Here is a 19,496-nt window from a genome sequence, read left to right as displayed (position 1 = left end):
CACAAAATGGCGGACGGCCCTCGACACGGATCAGGTAATGTATAATGCACCACACACTTCCGGGTACACGGGTGGGGGTGGTGGGACACGGGAAGGGGGCGATTCACAGACATAACATACATTACAAAGTTGTATAACTTTGTAATGTGTGTTATTCTGTGAATAATTCTTTACCGCCGCGCTACCCCTTTAAGTCTTTCCTGATTTGGTTTATGCCTGACACACCTCAGGAAGCAGGCTGCAGTTCAAAAAGAGAACCACAGCACAGGTCTATTCATGAAAAAAAAAAAAAACCTTAATGCCATGTACTACAGGTACATTCGCTTTAAAAGATTTATTGACTTTTTCTCTGGGGCCAGGACTGATGTGCTTAAGTATACTCTATTAAAATGCCAGGTTTTTGTCGTGAAATTTTTTTGTCAAAAAATCAGACCTCTTAAATGATGACAGCGAATTACTGGCTACTGTTGACTGAGTTGTAATTGTGATTGACTAAATCTGAAGGAAGCTACAACCCCAATTATAAGAACATGTATACACTTATGCAGCCACATTACTCTTAAAGAGTCACTGTCGTATTATTATTATTTTTTTTTTCAGAAATCAATAGTCCAGGCGATTTTAAGAAACTTTGTAATTGGGTTTATTAGCCAAATATGCCATTATCTGCATTTAAAAGCCTTTTCCCAGGCCCCCCCCTCCTTCCTCTTTTCCATTAACTGCAAAAAATGAGGAAATTGTGACTTGTTGCATCAGACCTACCCAGTCTGTTCTAGGGAGAGGGGAGGGGGGAGGAGGAAGGAGGGAGTTAGCCAACAGCAGAAAGCTGATAACAGAGGATTACAGGCAGGGAGCTGGGTGACAGCTGTAATCAGAGCTCAGAGAGGTCATTGGTGACTGTCAGAGGAGATAGATGGTGAGGTATTTGTAGATTAACTCTTTGTTGTCCTGTTTTGGTCTTTTATTTAGCTCTCTCCATAGGAGAACAATGAAGACGGGGGGGGAGAGCTTCAAACTGCTTTTTCATGATTAAAAATGAATTTTTCGGCTAATAAACCCAATTACAAAGTTTATTAAAATCGCCTGGACTATTGATTTCTGCAAAAAAAAAAAAAAAAAAATACAAATTCACGACAGTAACACTTTAACCCTTTGAGGACCAGGCCCAAAATGACCCAGTGGACCGTGCAAATTTTGATCTTAGTGTTTTCATTTTTCCCTCTTCCCCTTCTAAGAGCTCTAGCACTCTCAGTTTTCTATCTACAGGCCATGTAAGTGCTTGTTTTTTACAGGAATAGTTGTACTTTGTAATGGCGGCTTTCATTCTACCATAACATGTATGATGGAATTCCAAATATATTATTAATGAAGATATAAATTGGTGAAATCGTAAAGAAGAATGCAATATGGTAATGTTTGGGGGGTTTCTGTGTCTACGTAATACACTATATGGTAACAGCAACATGATACCATTATTCTATAGGTCAGCCCGAACACAACCATATGCAGGTTACACAGATTCTCTAATGTTATATATATTTTTTTTTTATGAAATCCTTTTTTTTGGCAATTAAATATTAATAAAATGGGCCTATTGTGACACTTATAACAGTTTTATTTTTTCACCTACGGGGCTATATGGGGTGCCATGATCTCTAGTTTTTATTAATACCATATTTGTGAAGATCGGACGTTTTGATCACTTTTTATTGATTTTTTTTTTAATATATAATGTAACATAAAATCAGTAATCCGTGCACTTTTTTCCCTCTTTTCGTGTATGCCGTTCACCGATCACAATGACTCTTGTTATATTTTAATCGGACAATTACGCACGCTACGGTATATTATATGTTTATCTATTTATTTATTTTTATATGTTTTATTTATATAATGGGAAAGGGGGGTGATTTAAACTTTTATTGGGGGAGGGGCTTTGGGGTAGTGTAATTAGTGGTTGAACTTTTTTTTTTTTTTTTTTTTTACACATTTGAAGTCCCTTTGGGGGACTTATACATACACTTGTTTGATTTTTACACTGATGATTGCTATGCCATAGGCATAGCATTGATCAGTGTTTTCGGCGATCTGCTCATTGAGCCTGCCTGTGCAGGCTCAGTGTAGCAGATCGCCGATCGGACCGCACGGAGGCAGGTGAGAGACCTCCGGCGGTCCGTTTCAATGATCGAGACCCCCGCAGTCACACTGCGGGGGTCCCGATCGGTAAGTGACAGGGGACGCCGCGGCGTTTAAGGGGTTAATGGCACGCGGCAGCGCGATCGCTGCAGCGTGTCATTACCGGTGAGGTCCCGGCTGCTGATTGCAGCCGGCCCCCACCTGCTATGAAGCGCGATGCGCTTCATAGCCGGAGAACCACCCAGGACGTACAGTTACGTCCAAGGTCGTCTGGTGACAGACTTCCATGACATAACCCTACTTCTTGGGTCGTCTAGGGGTTAAGAGCTCAGTAACAACAGCTCTGAGGGTTAACATAACCAAAACATGCAGGTTTCTTAAAAAAAAAAAAAAAACATTTGGATCGACAGGTTCTTTATTAAGCCTCTGTTCATATGTTGGTTATGGTGCCAGATCCATTGTACGATGGCCAGTACCAGCAGAGCCCTTTGATTTACCATCTGCTTTTACAGTGCACCACAGATTGATTTATCATCGATTTTTCAGAATATTAGCTGTATTTCTGTATTCAGCATTTGTTTTTTTCATGAACTACGACATATTCTTTAACTAAAGATGTGAATACTGACGTGGTAGAAAGAATACACAATTGATAAAGCACTTTGTGGAAAATAAATATTTTATCATAATGTGGAAATATTGAAGATAAAGTAGTGATGGATGTGGCCTTCGGCTTTCTTACAGGAAATGGCAAGAATTGTGTAAATTACATACTAAGTGCACCCTTGTGTTTGTAAGTTGCTGTTATAGTGTTTGTTTCCTATTGGTTTATAGTGCCAACGTGCTCCATAGCATTGTACAGACATTTTCAACATGATCATCAACCTGATAATAAAGTAGTCATATGAATGTTAAATAATTATATTTTGCTTTTGCTAATTTTTTTTTTTTTTTTTATATAGGTGAAATGAGTGAAAGTCGAGCTAAAAGAGTCCGAATAAAAGAGGTGGATGGCTGGACGTTAAAACTGCTCGTAGATTACGTTTACACTGCGGAAATTAAAGTGACCGAAGAAAATGTGCAGGTGAGGTTTTTAGTCACGTCTTGTGAACACTCTTAGGTCATCTTGACACAATGTGAGAACATCAGCCGTTGTTTGACATAGCAGTGACGTTGGCCTAATGAACAACATTTGATTTTAATTGTCCGCACTCCAATTTACCATTATCCACAGTGTAAAGTACGGCCGGGAACTGTACACTGTAAGCACAGACTATTTTCTACGGCCGGTCCATAGAAAATATTAGTTTCACATCTCCCTGTGTAAACAAAGGGAAACTGACAGCATGCATATGTATATATCTGTGCTCTTGTTTTCCAGATTACAAGCGGTGTATAATTACCTTCTTCGCTGCTTGTGATCCACCGTCCCACTTTCTAGCTCTTCTGTCCTGCAGTGGCTGCAGGACGGGAGAGCTGTAGAGTGGGATGCCTGATCACAAGCAGCGCAAATGGTAAGTATGCATTGCTTGTGATCTGAAAACTGATAGCTCAGATATATATACATATCTGTACTGTCAGTTTCCACTGCTGCACAAATATTACAAGGAATAATGCAGCCCGGCAGCTCAGTTTGTTGTGCCTTGTAAAGAAACTGTGGGCAAGCATTGATCTCGCTGATCAATGCTCGCTTGCCTCTTTGCATAGCCCCCAGTCCGGCTATGTGAAAGGGCCCCAAAATCATTAAGCTTTCCATAGATATTCTATGGTTGGAGGCTGTCACACTTATACTGAACTTACATTGGTTACCTAGGGTAGGCTGCTTGCATATAGCTTACTAACTGTTGGGGGTGTTACAGCTTGACTTTCTAGCCATTATTTTGTGACTGGTAAATTTTGGCAATGTATAATGATTGAAGTCAGGTTAAAGGGGTAGTGCAGCGGTAAACAATTATTCACGGAATAACACATATTACAAAGTTATACAACTTTGTAATGTATGTTATGTCTGTGAATTGCCCCCTTTGCTGGTCCCACCACCCCCGCATGTGTACCCGGAAGTGTGGTGCATTATACATACCTGATCCGTGTGGCGCCCGTCTTGTGCTAAGATGTCATCTTCGGGAGGCCGGCCAAATCGCTGCCGCCGTCCCTGATGCCGGCCCCCCCTCCGCCGCGTCATAACTGCTCAGCCGCAATTGGCTGAGCACAGTTATGCTCAGCCGATCGCGACTGAGCATTTGATGACGCTGCAGAAGGCGGCCGGCACTAAGGACGGTCAAAGCGGTTCAGCCGGCCGAAGATGACGTCTTGGCACAAGTTGGCACCACACTTTCGGGTACACGTGCGGGGGTGGTGGGACACGGGAAGGGGGCGATTCACAGACATAACATACATTACAAAGTTGTATAACTTTGTAATGTGTGTTATTCTGTGAATTATTTCTTAGCGCCGCACTACCCCTTTAATGTTCAGTTTTTTGGCTGCACCCTCTAATTATTGTGGTTGGGGTGGGCCCTTAAAATGTGGTAGCTTTGTGTTGTATATGTACTTTATTTGTACTTCTACTGGTTTACAGCAAATTTCTGCATGTTACTATGAATTGCTGAGGATTAATGGTAACTACAGTTAAACTACAGATACATCGCCAATCTACAATATGCAGTAACCACATCTTAAAGTAGTTATCTGGCAAGGGAAAAAACGTAATATATTGTTGCAAAGTATATAGAAGATAATAAAGAGCATATTCTTACCATGCTGTGCTCCCCTGGTGTCCTCCTATGGGTCTCGGTTCTCTGCTGAATGATCTAAGCCAGTAACAAGCCACGGTGCTGTCCTGTCTCAGTCAGTGATTGGCTGGCTGAGCGAGCTGTGACAGCTATGGAAGCAGGATCAGTGAGGGACCTGGAGACCCGCAGGAAGACACCATGGGAGCGCGGAGTACTAAGCTTATGCTCTATGTTGTTTTCTATATACTTGCAACTATAAAACATTAACCCTTTAAGAATGCACAGATAAGCCTTAACAATAAGAGAAAGGCAAATGCTTGGCTCTGACAAGAGTTTTTAACAATGCAGGTTTTCAGCATGTAGACAGAACTGTTCCCCTTATTTTTATTGAGAACGTATGACGGTCTTGAAAATGTTGAGAAATCGGGGGAAAAAATGTTCACAATACAATGAGTAAGGTAAAGGTGACCTTCACAAATAATGTCTTCTATTGTTCCAGTGCAGCAGAAACTATCCTAAATGTGTGTATTAGTGGGTTAGTGTGAATTAGGGGACAGATGGAGGGGAGTATAATTACAGGATCAGACTGCACAGTCTGTTACCATGGAAGCATAGGTTTGCATAGGAGCTGGAGACACAAAACAATAGATAGTTCTACTTCATATCCATTATGAGAAAGGGTCAGGGGTCTTGCTTTATTAGCGATACTTGGACTGGAGTTTTGCAACAAAGTTCTGGTACTATTAGAATTACGACTGTGAACAAATCTTGCATATAATGGCATCGGCATTGTGACACAAGTCCCGGAATGGACAGTGTGACCTTTGTGTTCCTGTGTAATATGGGTTTATGTGCCCCCCAGAAAGCCATTAACCAATGTGCTTCTTGGATCAATTTTCCATCGCACTATACAGCCATTGTTGTCCTAAATCTTTGTCCATATTGAAGAGATTTATAAATCAGCAAATGTATTAAAAATAAGTGGTGGATTCTATGATACAGAAAGCATGTAGTGTGTGCCCAGCGTTGGTGACTAACCCCATGATTCATCTGTGCCTCACACATCGCACAGATTACATTATATGCCCGTATTCTGTTGCTTTTGGAACAGTTTATTGTAAACACAAGCATGTTAGGAGCTGTGTGTCCTTGATCCGTGTCTCCTGCTCCATGAAGGCCAGAGATGCCTCGTAGAAATCACAGGAAAAGAGGGTCCGCTCCAAAGTGTCTGCTTAGCAATGTACTGTTTCTGTAAAAGCACAAGAAAAAAAAAACACAAATTGGGAGGGGATCTGATCTTATGTTACATACTCCCCTCCAACAAGGGAGTTCAATCCAGTGGAATTTTTACTACAATGTTATGATTTTAATGTCTGCTTTTTTTCTTCTATATTTTTATTGCTTATAGCAATGTACTGTGTAATTTTAGGTGCATTTTGGTTATCCACCAACAGGGTCGAAGATAATAGGCAAAAGGGTGTACATACTTTTGATAAATGATGATTTCTTTTTTTTTTTTTTCTCTTCTTGATATTGTCCTCAAATGCTAAGCAGTGTAGACTAAAGGCCTTTTAAAGTGTAGCTTTTATTTTCAGTGACTTTTCAAGATTGGCTGTCTTGTGTGTGTGTATAAGGAGCAGCACTATATCTGTTCATTATTAATGTTGTATATGGTATTTTTTTTAGTAGATTTTAGTAGATTTCTGATTTCCTCCTCACCCTCTATAGATTTGTAGCTAGCTTAGGATCTAGTAAACACAGGTCATTGCTAAACTGATTTTGAGAGTGGGGAACATGCTTAATAACAGGAGGAGGTAATATATATGACTTGTTTTTTTTTTATGCTCCCTCTATACTGTTGATCTAGTGTGCTGAAATGACAGGGACTACTTGGGCAACACATCACCTAAACTTATTTTTGTACTGATTAAAGCCAAATATGGAAACATGTTGTTTTCTTCTTCTTTCATTTTTGTACAGTGGTCCCTCAACTTACAATGGCCTCAAGATACAATATTTTCAACATACATTGTTCTATTTTGGACCATCGTAACTTGAAACTCAACTCAACATACAATGCTCCAGGCAATCAGAATCTGCAGCACATGTAAAAAACTACATGAATGACCAATGAAAGTGGCCATTTTACTGGTAAAACCCCAGTATTACTGAAGTGGATGCAGTGACTGGCTGTTGAGTATCCCCTCCCTACAGTACAGTGTGATACTACATGTCATGAACTGCTATTTACCACTACCATAATGAGCTGCTCCTATGGGCACTAGGTGAGAGCGACTTCATTTTATTTTTTTGGGGACCCTGACGGAGCTGTACAGGACCCTGAAAACACTCCTGTCTTCCATATAGAAAGTGATTTACAGCTTCCAGTAAGTCTTTCTGACTGTTTTATGTAAGGATTCACTTTACATGTTATTCAGAATAATAAATCATTATTTTTGGGGTGTGGAATCAATTGTCTGCATTTCTATGATTTGTTTTGGTTTGAGTGGATTTGAATTACAAGCACGGTCCCGGAACGATTTATGCTCGTAATCCAAGGCACCACTGTAATTTATAAGGTGGGTAGTATAATAGATTGAGAAAAACATAACCATATAAAGAATGCTTTGTTGAACATATTATAATTTTTTTAATGTAAGCAATATCCATAACATAGTTGATGCAATAGTTCAGTGTGCGTCTCTCTACATTGAGATGAATGTGACTTATAGAAAACAATGACCTATGGCCGTTCAGTTAGGTTTGCCTGTAAATTGGCTGGATTATTAAATTGAACTCTTGATGTTTTTATCTCTTCTCCTTTAACTGTAGAGATTTTACTGAAACATTTATCAGCACAGAGTTTTGTTACTCAGCGTGAGGCAGATATTTTTATGAATGTGTATTTTTAGCATGTTCCTATGTCATTCACCCACAGATTTTATGCCTTTTAACTGCAAAATGAATCAGGGTAAACAGTGCAACTAGCTAAAATTATTAGCCAGCTATAAAAGTGCAGATATGAGTAACAGGCCTGCAATGTTAATCTCCCCTCCTGGCAATTTTAAATGACGCATGTTTTTTTATTTTTTATTTTTTTCCTTTGGCGAACTGTAAATTGTCATTTGCATTTTGAAGACCTTGTGTAAGAAATGCAGGCACTAGTTTAGGGTAATTCAAGCGTAGGTAGCAAAAAGATTCAAAATTTCCCCTTACAAATAATAGCTGCTGTCCCTTTAATAAAACGTTATTTACTGTGATTTTGTCTATTCCCGTCAGTAATCTGTATATATACGTTCCTACTGCACATACCCTGTGCAGTAGGAATGTATATGCACGTTACTGTCTGAGGGGCTTCTGATGTGTGGGGGACTGCTGCAGTGAGAGCGGTCCTGCACACATCAGTGTCCCGGGCCGGAGGCAATGACAGGCACCTGCGATCCCGCAGCTGTGTTTTATTTAGCCCTTAAATTCCGCAATCTATAGCGATTGCTGCGTTTAAGGTACTCTGTAGCAGAACAAGCTTCTGTCACTGAGTGATCGGGGGTCCCGATCACATGTACCGATGGGCGGGGGTAAGCCTATCCTGTTGGTTTGGCAATCAATGAATAGAGTCTGCTCTCAGGCTGGCTCTATGCACAGATCGCCAATAACACTGATCTATTCTTATTTTATAACTGCCAGAGTACTTGAACACGGTTTAGGGTATGTTCACATCTTGTTTTTGGCCGCACATCGGGCTACACGTCAGGAATCTGTGAAAAAAGGATGCTGGCGTGCAGCCCGGTGTGCGGCCGACGGCCACATTGACCATACTTTTGAGTTCTGCACAAAAGCAGTGTACGTGCGGGAAATAAGCAGAACGTAACATAATGACAAGAGCTCCCTGTACTGAGTGGGAGTGGGGGAAGGGCATGGTCTGCATAGTAGGGTCTACAACGCTGTACTCTGACCCAGGAAGTCTCTCTCACCTTCCAAATCATGGCAGATCCACTTCAGGCTGGGGCTTGCATCAGGGGACAGGACTGTGGAGGTAATCTATTGACAGCTGTAACCTCTCTCTTCTCAGGCAGGAAGTACTGCATTTATTTGCCCACAAATGTCCTGCTCATTTCCTCATGCTCCCAGCAGTCTGTCAGTCCTTGTGTTTTCCATCCTCTCCATTCCTCCTATAATGTGCCTGTACTCAAACTCAGCTATACACACTGCTGCTATAATGTGCCTACACTTACACTCAGCCATTCACACTGCTGTATAGAAAAGTTTCTGTCACTGTCCTCCTGCACAGCTCTGTGATTCTCACTTCCTGATTGCTGAGCACACACCCCTTCCCCATTGCTGTCATGTGACCACACAAACCTCTGACAGCAGCCCTGCTTCTTTCCTGTTGTACTATGCTACTGCATTATAGGGATCTGCAGTTCCATCCTGTATCTACAAACTGCTGCTGTTTGCTGGGGTCATTGGGCCTGGTCTTTTTGCTATGGGTAGCTTTGCCATCCATTTCTCCCAAATTGCCAACGTGTGTGCCGCAAGATACAGCCATTCAGTCCCCGTTTAACAGTCCTTGATGGTCAGCCAGGGAGCCAAGGACAAGTCAATAGAAGACACTGTCTAGCACCACCCATCCCTTATGGGAGCCTTTCTGCGTCCAGTCCAGTATATGTCCAAAGAGGGCAGACTCATTATAGAGTTGAGGGCTAGGTAGGCCCACCCCTCCATCCTCTTAGGTCAGAGTTGAGAATTTGGTACGCAGTTTACTAAAGCCCCAGATAAACTTAGGTAAGATTCTGTACAATGTTGAGAAATAACTAGAAGGGACGCATATCGGAACTGTCTGAAACACCTATAGCAATCTGGGCAAAATGTCCATTTTCATCACCTGAATGCGACCAAACCATGAGACCGGTTTGGGATAATATAGTTTAAGATCCAATTCAATCTTTCCCAATAGGGGCTGATACTTTTAAGAGACTTGTGGAAGGCCACCGGAATGTTTATACCCAGGTATTTTAACTTATGTGACCTCCACTGAAAATAGCAAGAGCAGAGTTTGAGTGTCAGTATGGTGTGTTGTAATGCTGGCTTCATGAAATACAGTGTAAGGCTAGGTTCACACTGCATTTTTAGCATCCGTTTAACGGATCAGTTTTTTGCAAAAAACGGATTGCAAAAAAAGGATGCATTTGTGTGCATCCGTTTTTGATCCGTTTTTCCATTGACTTCCATTATAAAAAAAAAAAAACGGATCAAAACGGATGCGTTTTTTTTTTGACGCACAATAAAGTACTATTGACACTACTTTTTTGACCGCTAAAAAAAAACGGATCCGTTAAACGGATGCTGAAAACGCAGTGTGAACCTACCCTAACATACAATGGATAAAAACAATACTAATATAACAACCCTCAATTAAAACACATTTGTGGCGTATACTTGACAGACTCCCCTGGATACAGAAACTCTTTGAGCAGGAGAAATAGTTGAAGTAATTGTTATAGGCCATTAGCAAGTATTTGCCAGGATTAAAGGGAACGTATCACCTAGATTTGTTTTTACTGATTAGAGCCAGATACAGAAACAGATTCTTTTTTTTCTAATCTGTTTTTTTTTTTTTTTTTTTTTTTCTGATGGTAATTTAACATTTTTAGTACATTATTATAATGACTGCAATTATGGCTTAGCTATTTTTAACATCATTTAGTGACATGGTTTATGGCAAGCCTCATGGACATGGTTACAATGAACATCTCCAGACCCTGTTCTTTGCATGAAACACACTTTTAAGCCTGTTAAGCATCTGTGGTCTGTGCAAAGGTCATGCCATAGGGAGGGGGAGGTTTAGCTCCTATTGTTTTTGCTATATACTAATGTCATTTTTTCACTGCAACGTTGTTCAGATCACTTTTCAGCAGCCTCCTACTTGCCATAACATGCAGAACAGGAAATTTGATTAGTTTTAGCCCAAATGGCCAAAATGAAACTGTAAGACTTCAGGATTATTATTATTATTATTATTATTATTATTATTATTATTATTCATAGTAAAATGGGCAATTTTAAAAATAACATCACCAAAAAACTCTTAAATTTGTTTTAAATAAAAACTTAATTTAAACAATTGGTCATTTTTTGATTTCATTCACTTTAGAGATTTCCAAAAACAGACTTACCTTACTATTATTTGTCAACTTGATTGTAGACTGTGTGGTAGGTGATCGTGTGAGAGACTATTCACACTGACATCAAAGTTTTAGGTCAGATGTAAATGGAAGTCAAATGGCTGATAGTGGAGAGTGCTGAAAGTATATCCTGACCTCTTTCCATTTTTGTTTACAGGTGCTTCTTCCAGCAGCCAGTCTCCTACAGCTCCAAGATGTGAGGAAAACTTGCTGCGAGTTCCTAGAATCACAGCTTCACCCAACCAACTGTTTAGGGATCCGAGCCTTTGCTGACATGCATGCATGTACTGAATTATTACATCAAGCTAACATCTTTGCAGGTAATTCCTATAATCTAATGTTCCTACATAACTAACTATTTAGGTGATATTCCTTAATGCTTTTATAATAGCTGTGCTGTGATAATGCTGTTAAAGAAGTCGTCCATCCCAAATGATTAATACAGTGCAAACAGGGGGTGCGGTAACATAAATAATACTTACTTGCCCCTGTGCTCCCACAGCGCCATGTCTGTGTCATAATATTGCATGAGCTGCGGGGGCCGGAAAGAGGGATGCAGCACTACAGGGGCATGGTGACCAGTAAGGCTACGTTCACATTAGCGTTTGACCATCCGGCACCATTCAGTCTACCTTTTCCGTTTTAGAGTAAGCAAAACGGAAACTGTCAGATCCGTTAAAATCCCCATAGATTCCCATGCTATTTTAATGTGCTCCGTTTGCCCTAATTGTGCTCCGTTTGCATGCAATCTGTTCAAGATCTGTTTTTTTTGAACAGAAGAAAAAATAGTGTTTGCAGTATTTTTCTTTCCGCTTAAAAAAACGGATCACGAACGGAAAGTGCACTTCCGTTTTTTTTTTACATTGTAGTCAATGAGGACGGAAGGTATTTCCGTTCACATCCGTTTTTTTCATACGTTTTTGCACTGAGCATGCGCAGAAGCAGCAAGAAACCAAAGAAGAAAAATAAACTGATAGAAAAACGGATGCTGACTGATGCAAACGGATGCAAACTGATGTACAAAAGTCAGTTTTTTTTAAGCCAAAATACAAACTGACCATTAAAAAAAGATGAATATTTTGCAATCACAGTTTGCATCAGTCTGCTGATCAGTTTATGCTCATCCGTTTAATTAATATAGACGGATCCGTTAGAAACAAAGAAAAACGTTAGTGTGGCCGAGCCCTAAGTATTGATTCTTTGATATGTTCCCACACACCCCTGCTTGCACTGTATTTATTGTTTTTGGCTGGGCCTCTCCTTTGATAGCAATGTTCCAGCCTACAAGTATCTTTGCATTAGTGAGTAAAAAACACGGGAGCACAATCCTCTCTCTGGCTGGCCGTAAGATGCACGTCGTTTTATAGATAATGTAGTGAATTAAGTGAGTTAAGTTTTGATTGGCTGGGGTTTTGGTGATGAGACCCCTTCCAGTTGCTAAAACAGGGTGAAATGCTCAGCAACGTTTCGGTCAGGCATTTACTATTTGGAGAATCTTTTGGACACCTGTCTAGACCATTACAGCTGTTAGGCATGATGCGCGTTTCTTGCCATACATGTAAAAACATAATGTATGAACAGGGACAAAATAGTTTTGTTTTTCTCCTTGGTAGTCTATATTCATTTACACAAAGCCATGGCATACATAAAATAAAAAATGTTGGTACTGCTGTGGTGGTCATATGATGTAATAAAGTAGGGCTAGCTAAAAGTGAAGAACACTTTTAGGGGGTAATCTTATTCTTTGCATAATAAAAGCAATAATCTTGCAAAATTGGTACAGAAATTATGTGAAAAAAATTGTGTAACTCTTTATTAGGCAAAAAGTATGTGCTGAAGCCGATATGACCCTTTTAGAGGCTTTTATTGATATGACAATAGCATAGCCACATACCTTGTTCCACTTTTCTCTGGAACAAAGGTTGTCTTTTGCTGTGATAGGTATTGTTTTTTTTTCATCACATGGTAAGGATACCTCACAGTGCGAACGTGTAGTGTAACATTTAGTAGAAAGCGTATTGTGCTGATATATACGATTAGTGTGAGGGTGATAGAAAGGGCATTTATTCAGAGAGAGAGACTGAATCACTAGATTCTCTCCTGTTTTTATCTGCGGAATTACCCCACAAAATCTACATTCAGTACTGCTTGTTCACTGTACATTCTGCAACTACTCTGTTCTTCCTCCTCACCATCTGCCATCACCATTGCCAGCTATATTTCCCAGTTTAGCATGTTATACTTTATGAAATGGTTGTTTTCAAATTTATATTTCTACTTAAAGAATACAGCCGTTCTGGAACAATGAAGTATTGATACAGCAAGCACGAATAATGGCTGCCAAATCCCTTTCTTCTCGTATAGTAAACAGAGCGGAAGCTTTAGTGACGTTGACACATCTATTTCTGCCGTGTAATCCATTCATTGATTACTCTGCAGTTATGTCTTGAAGGATGTGAAGTAAACTTTGAAGGACAATATGTGTATCTCATCCCATATACTTTAACTGCAATGTGTGGTAAACCTTATACTGGTGGACTTAAAGATTTTACAAATAAAAGTAAAAATTCTAATCTCCATATAATACATTGGGAAGTCCAATAGTTTTAGGCTATGTTTATATACTGTTTCTTGGGACTAAACTAAATGCCCCACAGCCAGTGACTAGCTGAGCGGACATTTCCTGTGTGTTGAGAGGAGAGACGGAAGCTCTGTGCTGGGAGGATCAGAAGCATGTGATAACAGACTTTTTTCCCCCCACCCCAGCTTGAGCTGTATTTAAGTATAAGGGTTTGTTCACCCATGCAGGATCTGCAGCAGATCCGGTATGTGTGAACGGACCCAAAAAATAATTCTGTTGAATAACCCTTTAATTCTACTTGCATAATAGTATATAGTAGCTTCCTAAAAGAAATCTTTGTAAAAATATCATGTTAGGCAGTATTGGGTCACACACAGGTCACAGTAAAATGTGTGCAATGACCACAACACTATCTCAGTTCGTTCTTATGGAAAACAAAACTTCCTTCTGACCTTGACAGAAAAATTAAATCCCTATCTCACAAGCTTGCAATCCATAGGGATAACATTTTCCCAGTCATTTATTTGGCATCAATAGACTTGTTCATAAGGGTTGGTCATCTACTTGCACTTTGGACCTGCCTAAAGGGCTAGTGCGGTGCTAAGAAATTATTCACAACATTACATACAAAGTTATACAACTTTGTAATGTATGTTATGTATGTGAATGGCCCCCTTCCCCGTGTTCCCCCAACCCCCGCCCGTGGACCCGGAAGTGTAGTGCATAGTTATGATGCGGCAGAGGGGGGCCGGCAGGAGCGGGTCGGCTGGCCTCCCGAAGATTACATCACTGTCAGAAGACGGCGGACGGGGGTCGACACGTATCAGGTATGTATAATGCACTACACTTCCGGGTCCATGGGCGGGGAACACGGGGAAGGGGGCCATTCACATACATAACATACATTGTAATGTGTGTTATTTTGTGAATAATTTCTTAGCACCGCACTACCCCTTTAAGGTGACCGTACCACCAGGCCCAGGCAGAAGCACTGGAGGACTTTGTGGAAGGGACACTCCTTGTGGGAGGGGATTTCAATGTGGCCCTCGACCCCACACTGGACACATCTTCTGGCTCCTCACATCTTAGCCACGCGACTATCTGTCGGTTCAGACAGACGCTACATGACCACCGCTTAGTGGATGTATGGCGTCTTTACCACCCAACTGACAGAGATTATACTTTTTTCTCCCCGGCCCATAACCATTACTCTAGACTTGACTTTTTTCTTTTACGCCATAAAGACTTACCCCTGACTTGTTCATCTTCTATTGATAGCATAACTTTCTCAGACAACGCCCTTGTGACACTGACCCTGGACCTGCCTGCTTTGCGCGCTTCACAGTGTCAATGGAAACTGAATGCGTCCCTCTTACAGGATATAAAGACAACAATGGATAATTACTTCCAAGAGAATTCCTCTTCCGAGGTCTCTCCTTTGACACTGTGGGAAGCGCATAAGTGTGTGGTGCGAGGCGTGCTAGTGAAGCATGGAGCGAGATTAAAAAGGGAAAGAACGGTAAAAACCGAACGCCTTTTGACTCAGTTACGAGACCTTGAGGTAACCCATAAAAGGACCCAGGACCCAGATACCACTGCTGCCCTACTGGCCAAAAGAGAGGAGCTGAGAGCCCGCCTGATACATAAAGCTAAGGCCACTTTATCGAAATGCAAACGCTACTATTACGAACATGGCAACAGGCCGGGGCGGGCGCTGGGGCGCGCCTTGAGGGTGCTGCAGGCTAGGTCCTATATACCTATGATCAAATCACCTGCACAGACCTCCCTCCACATGCCTGCTGATATTGCAAACGCTTTTAAGGATTTTTATGCCACACTGTACAGTATTGACGTCTCAAACCCTGACACTCAACGCTGGCTTCCGGGATCGTATTCAACGATACCTGGTCAGCTCGGGAATGCCACGGCTTGACTCGGAGGTAGCCGGAACTCTGGAATCCCCAATTACCAGTGAAGAACTCTCTCTAGCGGTCAAGGAGTCCCAGACGGGCAAGGCACCGGGCCCAGATGGGTTTACCCTCGGATACTACAAAATGTTTCTTGGTAAATTGTCCCCACACTTCTTGGCGGCACACACTTCTTGGCGGCATACAATTCCCTGTCCTCGGGGGGGGGGAAGTTGATCACGTCAACTGGTCTTTTATGTCGGAGACTCTTTCCTAAATCGGTCTAGGACGTGGCTTTCTGAACTGGATTCTTGCCCTGTATCATACGCCCTCCGCTAAGGTCAGGGTGAATGGCCTTCTCTTGGAGGACTTCAGGATTTGGAACGGTACTGTCGCCCCTCATTTTCGTGCTAACAGAACCGTTCCTCTGTAGAATACGCACCAATGCTGATGTTGCGTACTAGACTCCTATCTAAAATCCAGTCTAGTTGTGCCGAGTGGTCCAGGGGCTATTTCTCCTGGTTTGGACGTTGTGCCATCCTGAAAATGAATGTCCTCCCCAAGCGCCTCTATAGATACCATTGTGTTCCGACGTCCAGCCCACTTTCCTTCTTTAAAGCTATGGTGTCCCTTCAAATTTAAATTTGTGTGGAATAACAAAGCCCCCCTGCCTCAAGAGGTCCCTACTGTGCCTCCCGAAATCTCGAGGCGCGCTGGGCCTGCCGCATATCCGTTTGTACCACCAGGCCGCACTGCTCACTCAAGTGGTGGACTGGTGCAGGCATGCGGCTTTTAAGCCATGGGTTTCATTAGAGCAGTCCTTCACTGGCGCTCCCCTCGCCTGTTTACCATGGCTCCACCCCTCCATTATCCCTTCTCCAAAAACTCACCCGACAATTCCTCCCACACTACTCGCCTGCTCCTCCCCAACCAGTAGACAACACCTGCTGCCCTCTCACTCGCCATGTTTCCCATATTGGGGAACCCGTCCTTCTCCTCAGGGATAGAGGACCCTGTATTTAGAGCCTGGACTAGGCATTGGTAGGACTCGGGTGCAGGACTTTTTGTCCCGAGATGACTGGATGTCCTCAGAGGCTCTGGGTGACATTAGGGAACCAATGCCGCTGGGGCCATGGCGTATACAGCAGATCCGCCATTTCCTCCTCTCTCTTCCGATGCCGTCCTCCTTTGGCTCTTCCAGGACGTTGTTCGAAGCGATGTGCTTGGAAAAGGATATGCTGCGCCACTCACTCTCCCTGACATACTCGCTCTTGATCTCTCCTCCGGATCAGGAGCCTCCAGAGTTCCTGCTAAAATGGGAATCCGATCTGAATTTGACCCTCACCACTCCCCAACGTGATAAGATCCTTCTCCTGGTCCACAAGTCGTCCATGAATTCTGGGTTTCAGGAAGCAGGATACAAGATCCTCACTAGATGGTATAGGGTTCCTATCCGTCTTCATGCCATTTGGCCACATGTAGACCCTGTGGTGTTGGCGGTGCGGCCAAGATGGCACGCACCTACACATATTCTGGTCATGCAGCTCCTTGCGGCCCTTCTGGGACGCGGTTTGTACCTTGATTAGACGTGTCACTAACCTTTCCTCTGAGCTCACACTGGCATTGTTCCTCCTGCACCACTGTGATATCTTGATCCAGAAATACAAAAAATCCCTTCTCCGCTTCCTGGTGTTGGCCGCTCGCGCTTGCATTTCCCTCTTTTGGAAAAAAACTACACCCCCTCCGGTGTCTCTTTGGATTACCAAGGTGAATAATCTGATGCTGATGGAGGACCTTACATCCTCCTTGACGGATTCCAACAAGAAATTCACTCAAACAAGGATGGCTTGGATGGAGTTCAAAGACACGCCCGAGTACGCTGGCCTCTTAGGAGACCCGGACTAGGGGATGCTCGAACCCTTCTGTGGAGGCTCGACGCTGCCCCTCAGACACCGGTGGGGGGGTGGTTTTCGGGCAGGGCTCCTGCCCTGGTGCAGGTCCACACGGCAGTGGGGGCGGGGCAGTCCCACCCTCCCGGTCTCTTCCTTTCCCTTCTTCCACCCTCCCTTCCCCTCCTTCCCCCCCCCCTACTTTTTTTTTTCTTTCCCCTCCCCCTCTGTTACTTCTCTCTCCCCGTTCCTCTTCCTACACCTCGGTTAGGGCTACTTTCTTTTCTCTGTTGAATTCTGGGGCTCACCACCCTCGTTTTGGTTGTACCCCAGGTGTCTATGTTCTTTTATCTTTATATAAATATTGAGGGAGTGGGGGGAATCCGGCGGCGCCTGGTGTGTTGTGTAGTTGCTGTTTCTGCTTATTATGGTGTATGATGCACCCCGTCTTTACTTATTTTTGCTAATTGCACTGTGTGGGTGCAGGTTCCTTTACATGCACTAGTGTACCGGGGTGCTGTTGTGTTTCCCTGCCTTTGCTCTAAATAAAGAATTAAAAAAAAAAAGGAGCACTGGAGGCGGGCTGACCCACCCTTAGTGAGAGGAAACCCTAGCCCCTCTATGATAGGGTTCCATTGATTCTAATGGAGTCACATCATGGTGGGGCTGGGGTTTCTTACCACTAAGGTTGGGTCAGCCCGCCTCCAGTGCTTCAGCCTGGGCCTGATGGCACAGTCACTTTAAGGGCAGCAATGAGGAAACGAGATCCAGAAGGACATTGTTAGTACTTACACAGATCACTGTTGACAAATCTTACCAATATACTGTAGATGTTGTTCACTGTACTAGATTTTGTCATTGTGAGTTAGAGCTGGGCGGTATACCGCAAAAATACCGATACCGTCACTGGCGTCGGTTAACCGACCTCAACTTAGCCAGGACGGTATCTGCGGTATTTTTGTACTTCCTGTCCCGTCAGAGCACACATGCGCGCCGCCCGGCATTAGCGCTGCACGTTATGTGCAGGGACGCCGGCATCAGAGCGGGAGGAGGAGGAGGAGGGGCAGCAGCAAAAGCTTACCTCCCGCCCCCCGCAAGTCCCGTCCAAGCGCTCGCTCTCCCCACCCGTCCGGTCCCACCTCACATGTCCAAGGCCCCCACCCCACTGGTCCCGTCCCGTCCGAGGCCTCACCACCTCTCCTCACCCGTCCGAGGCCCCTACCGGTCCGGTCCTATCTGAGCGCCCCCCACATCCGGCCGGCGAGCGCTGCACGTGTGTGTGCCGGGACGCTGGCATTTCAGAGCTGGAGCTGGAGGAGCAGCACTTGGCGGCAGCTGTCCTGTAGTTCCCTCATTAACAGTACAGGAGTCTAGCATAGGAGGAATGGATGTGCTGCAGCAAGCAGGATGTCACACACAGCAATGTCTCCTATAGCTTATCCTGCCTGCTGAAGCCCATTCACTCCTCCTCCTATGCTACACTCCTGTACTGTTAATGAGGGAACTACAGTCATACCCCCCGGCCCCCCCCCCCCCCCGTACAGTCATAGACCCCTATCCCCCCCTGTACAGTCATAGACCCCTATCCCCCCCTGTACAGTCATAGACCCCTGCCCCCCCTGTACAGTCATACACCCCCGCCCCCCCCCTGTACAGTCATAGACCCCTGCCCCCCCCTGTACAGTCATACACCCCTATCCCCCCCTGTACAGTCATACACCCCTATCCCCCCCTGTACAGTCATACACCCCTATCCCCCCCTGTACAGTCATACACCCCTATCCCCCCCTGTACAGTCATACACCCCTATCCCCCCCTGTACAGTCATACACCCCTATCCCCCCCTGTACAGTCATACACCCCTATCCCCCCCTGTACAGTCATACACCCCTATCCCCCCTGTACAGTCATACACCCCTGTCGGCCCCCCCTCTATAGTCATACATCCCCAAATAATGACAAATGGTAATGATAATAATAATGATAATAGACTAACCACGGGTTGCTGCTGAGTGAGTTCTTTTTTACTTTTTTGATATCGCCAGTTTGTCATGGCAAGTGGGTGTGGT

General features: G+C 43.6%; 1 protein-coding gene across 1 annotated transcript in view; it reads left to right on the top strand.

Annotated features, from left to right (window-relative positions):
* KLHL2 (kelch like family member 2) overlaps nucleotides 1-19,496 on the top strand; it is a 121,483-nt gene that overhangs the window by 44,188 nt on the left and 57,799 nt on the right. Inside the window, exons 4-5 of the mRNA XM_069977838.1 lie at nucleotides 3,099-3,220; nucleotides 11,208-11,370. Coding sequence (XP_069833939.1) covers nucleotides 3,099-3,220; nucleotides 11,208-11,370 — 285 coding nt within the window. The remainder of the gene's footprint in view (nucleotides 1-3,098; nucleotides 3,221-11,207; nucleotides 11,371-19,496) is intronic.

Source organism: Dendropsophus ebraccatus, chromosome 7 (genome assembly GCF_027789765.1).
Source record: "Dendropsophus ebraccatus isolate aDenEbr1 chromosome 7, aDenEbr1.pat, whole genome shotgun sequence".
Lineage (NCBI taxonomy): Eukaryota > Metazoa > Chordata > Amphibia > Anura > Hylidae > Dendropsophus > Dendropsophus ebraccatus.
This window is presented reverse-complemented; position numbering and strand designations above follow the sequence as displayed.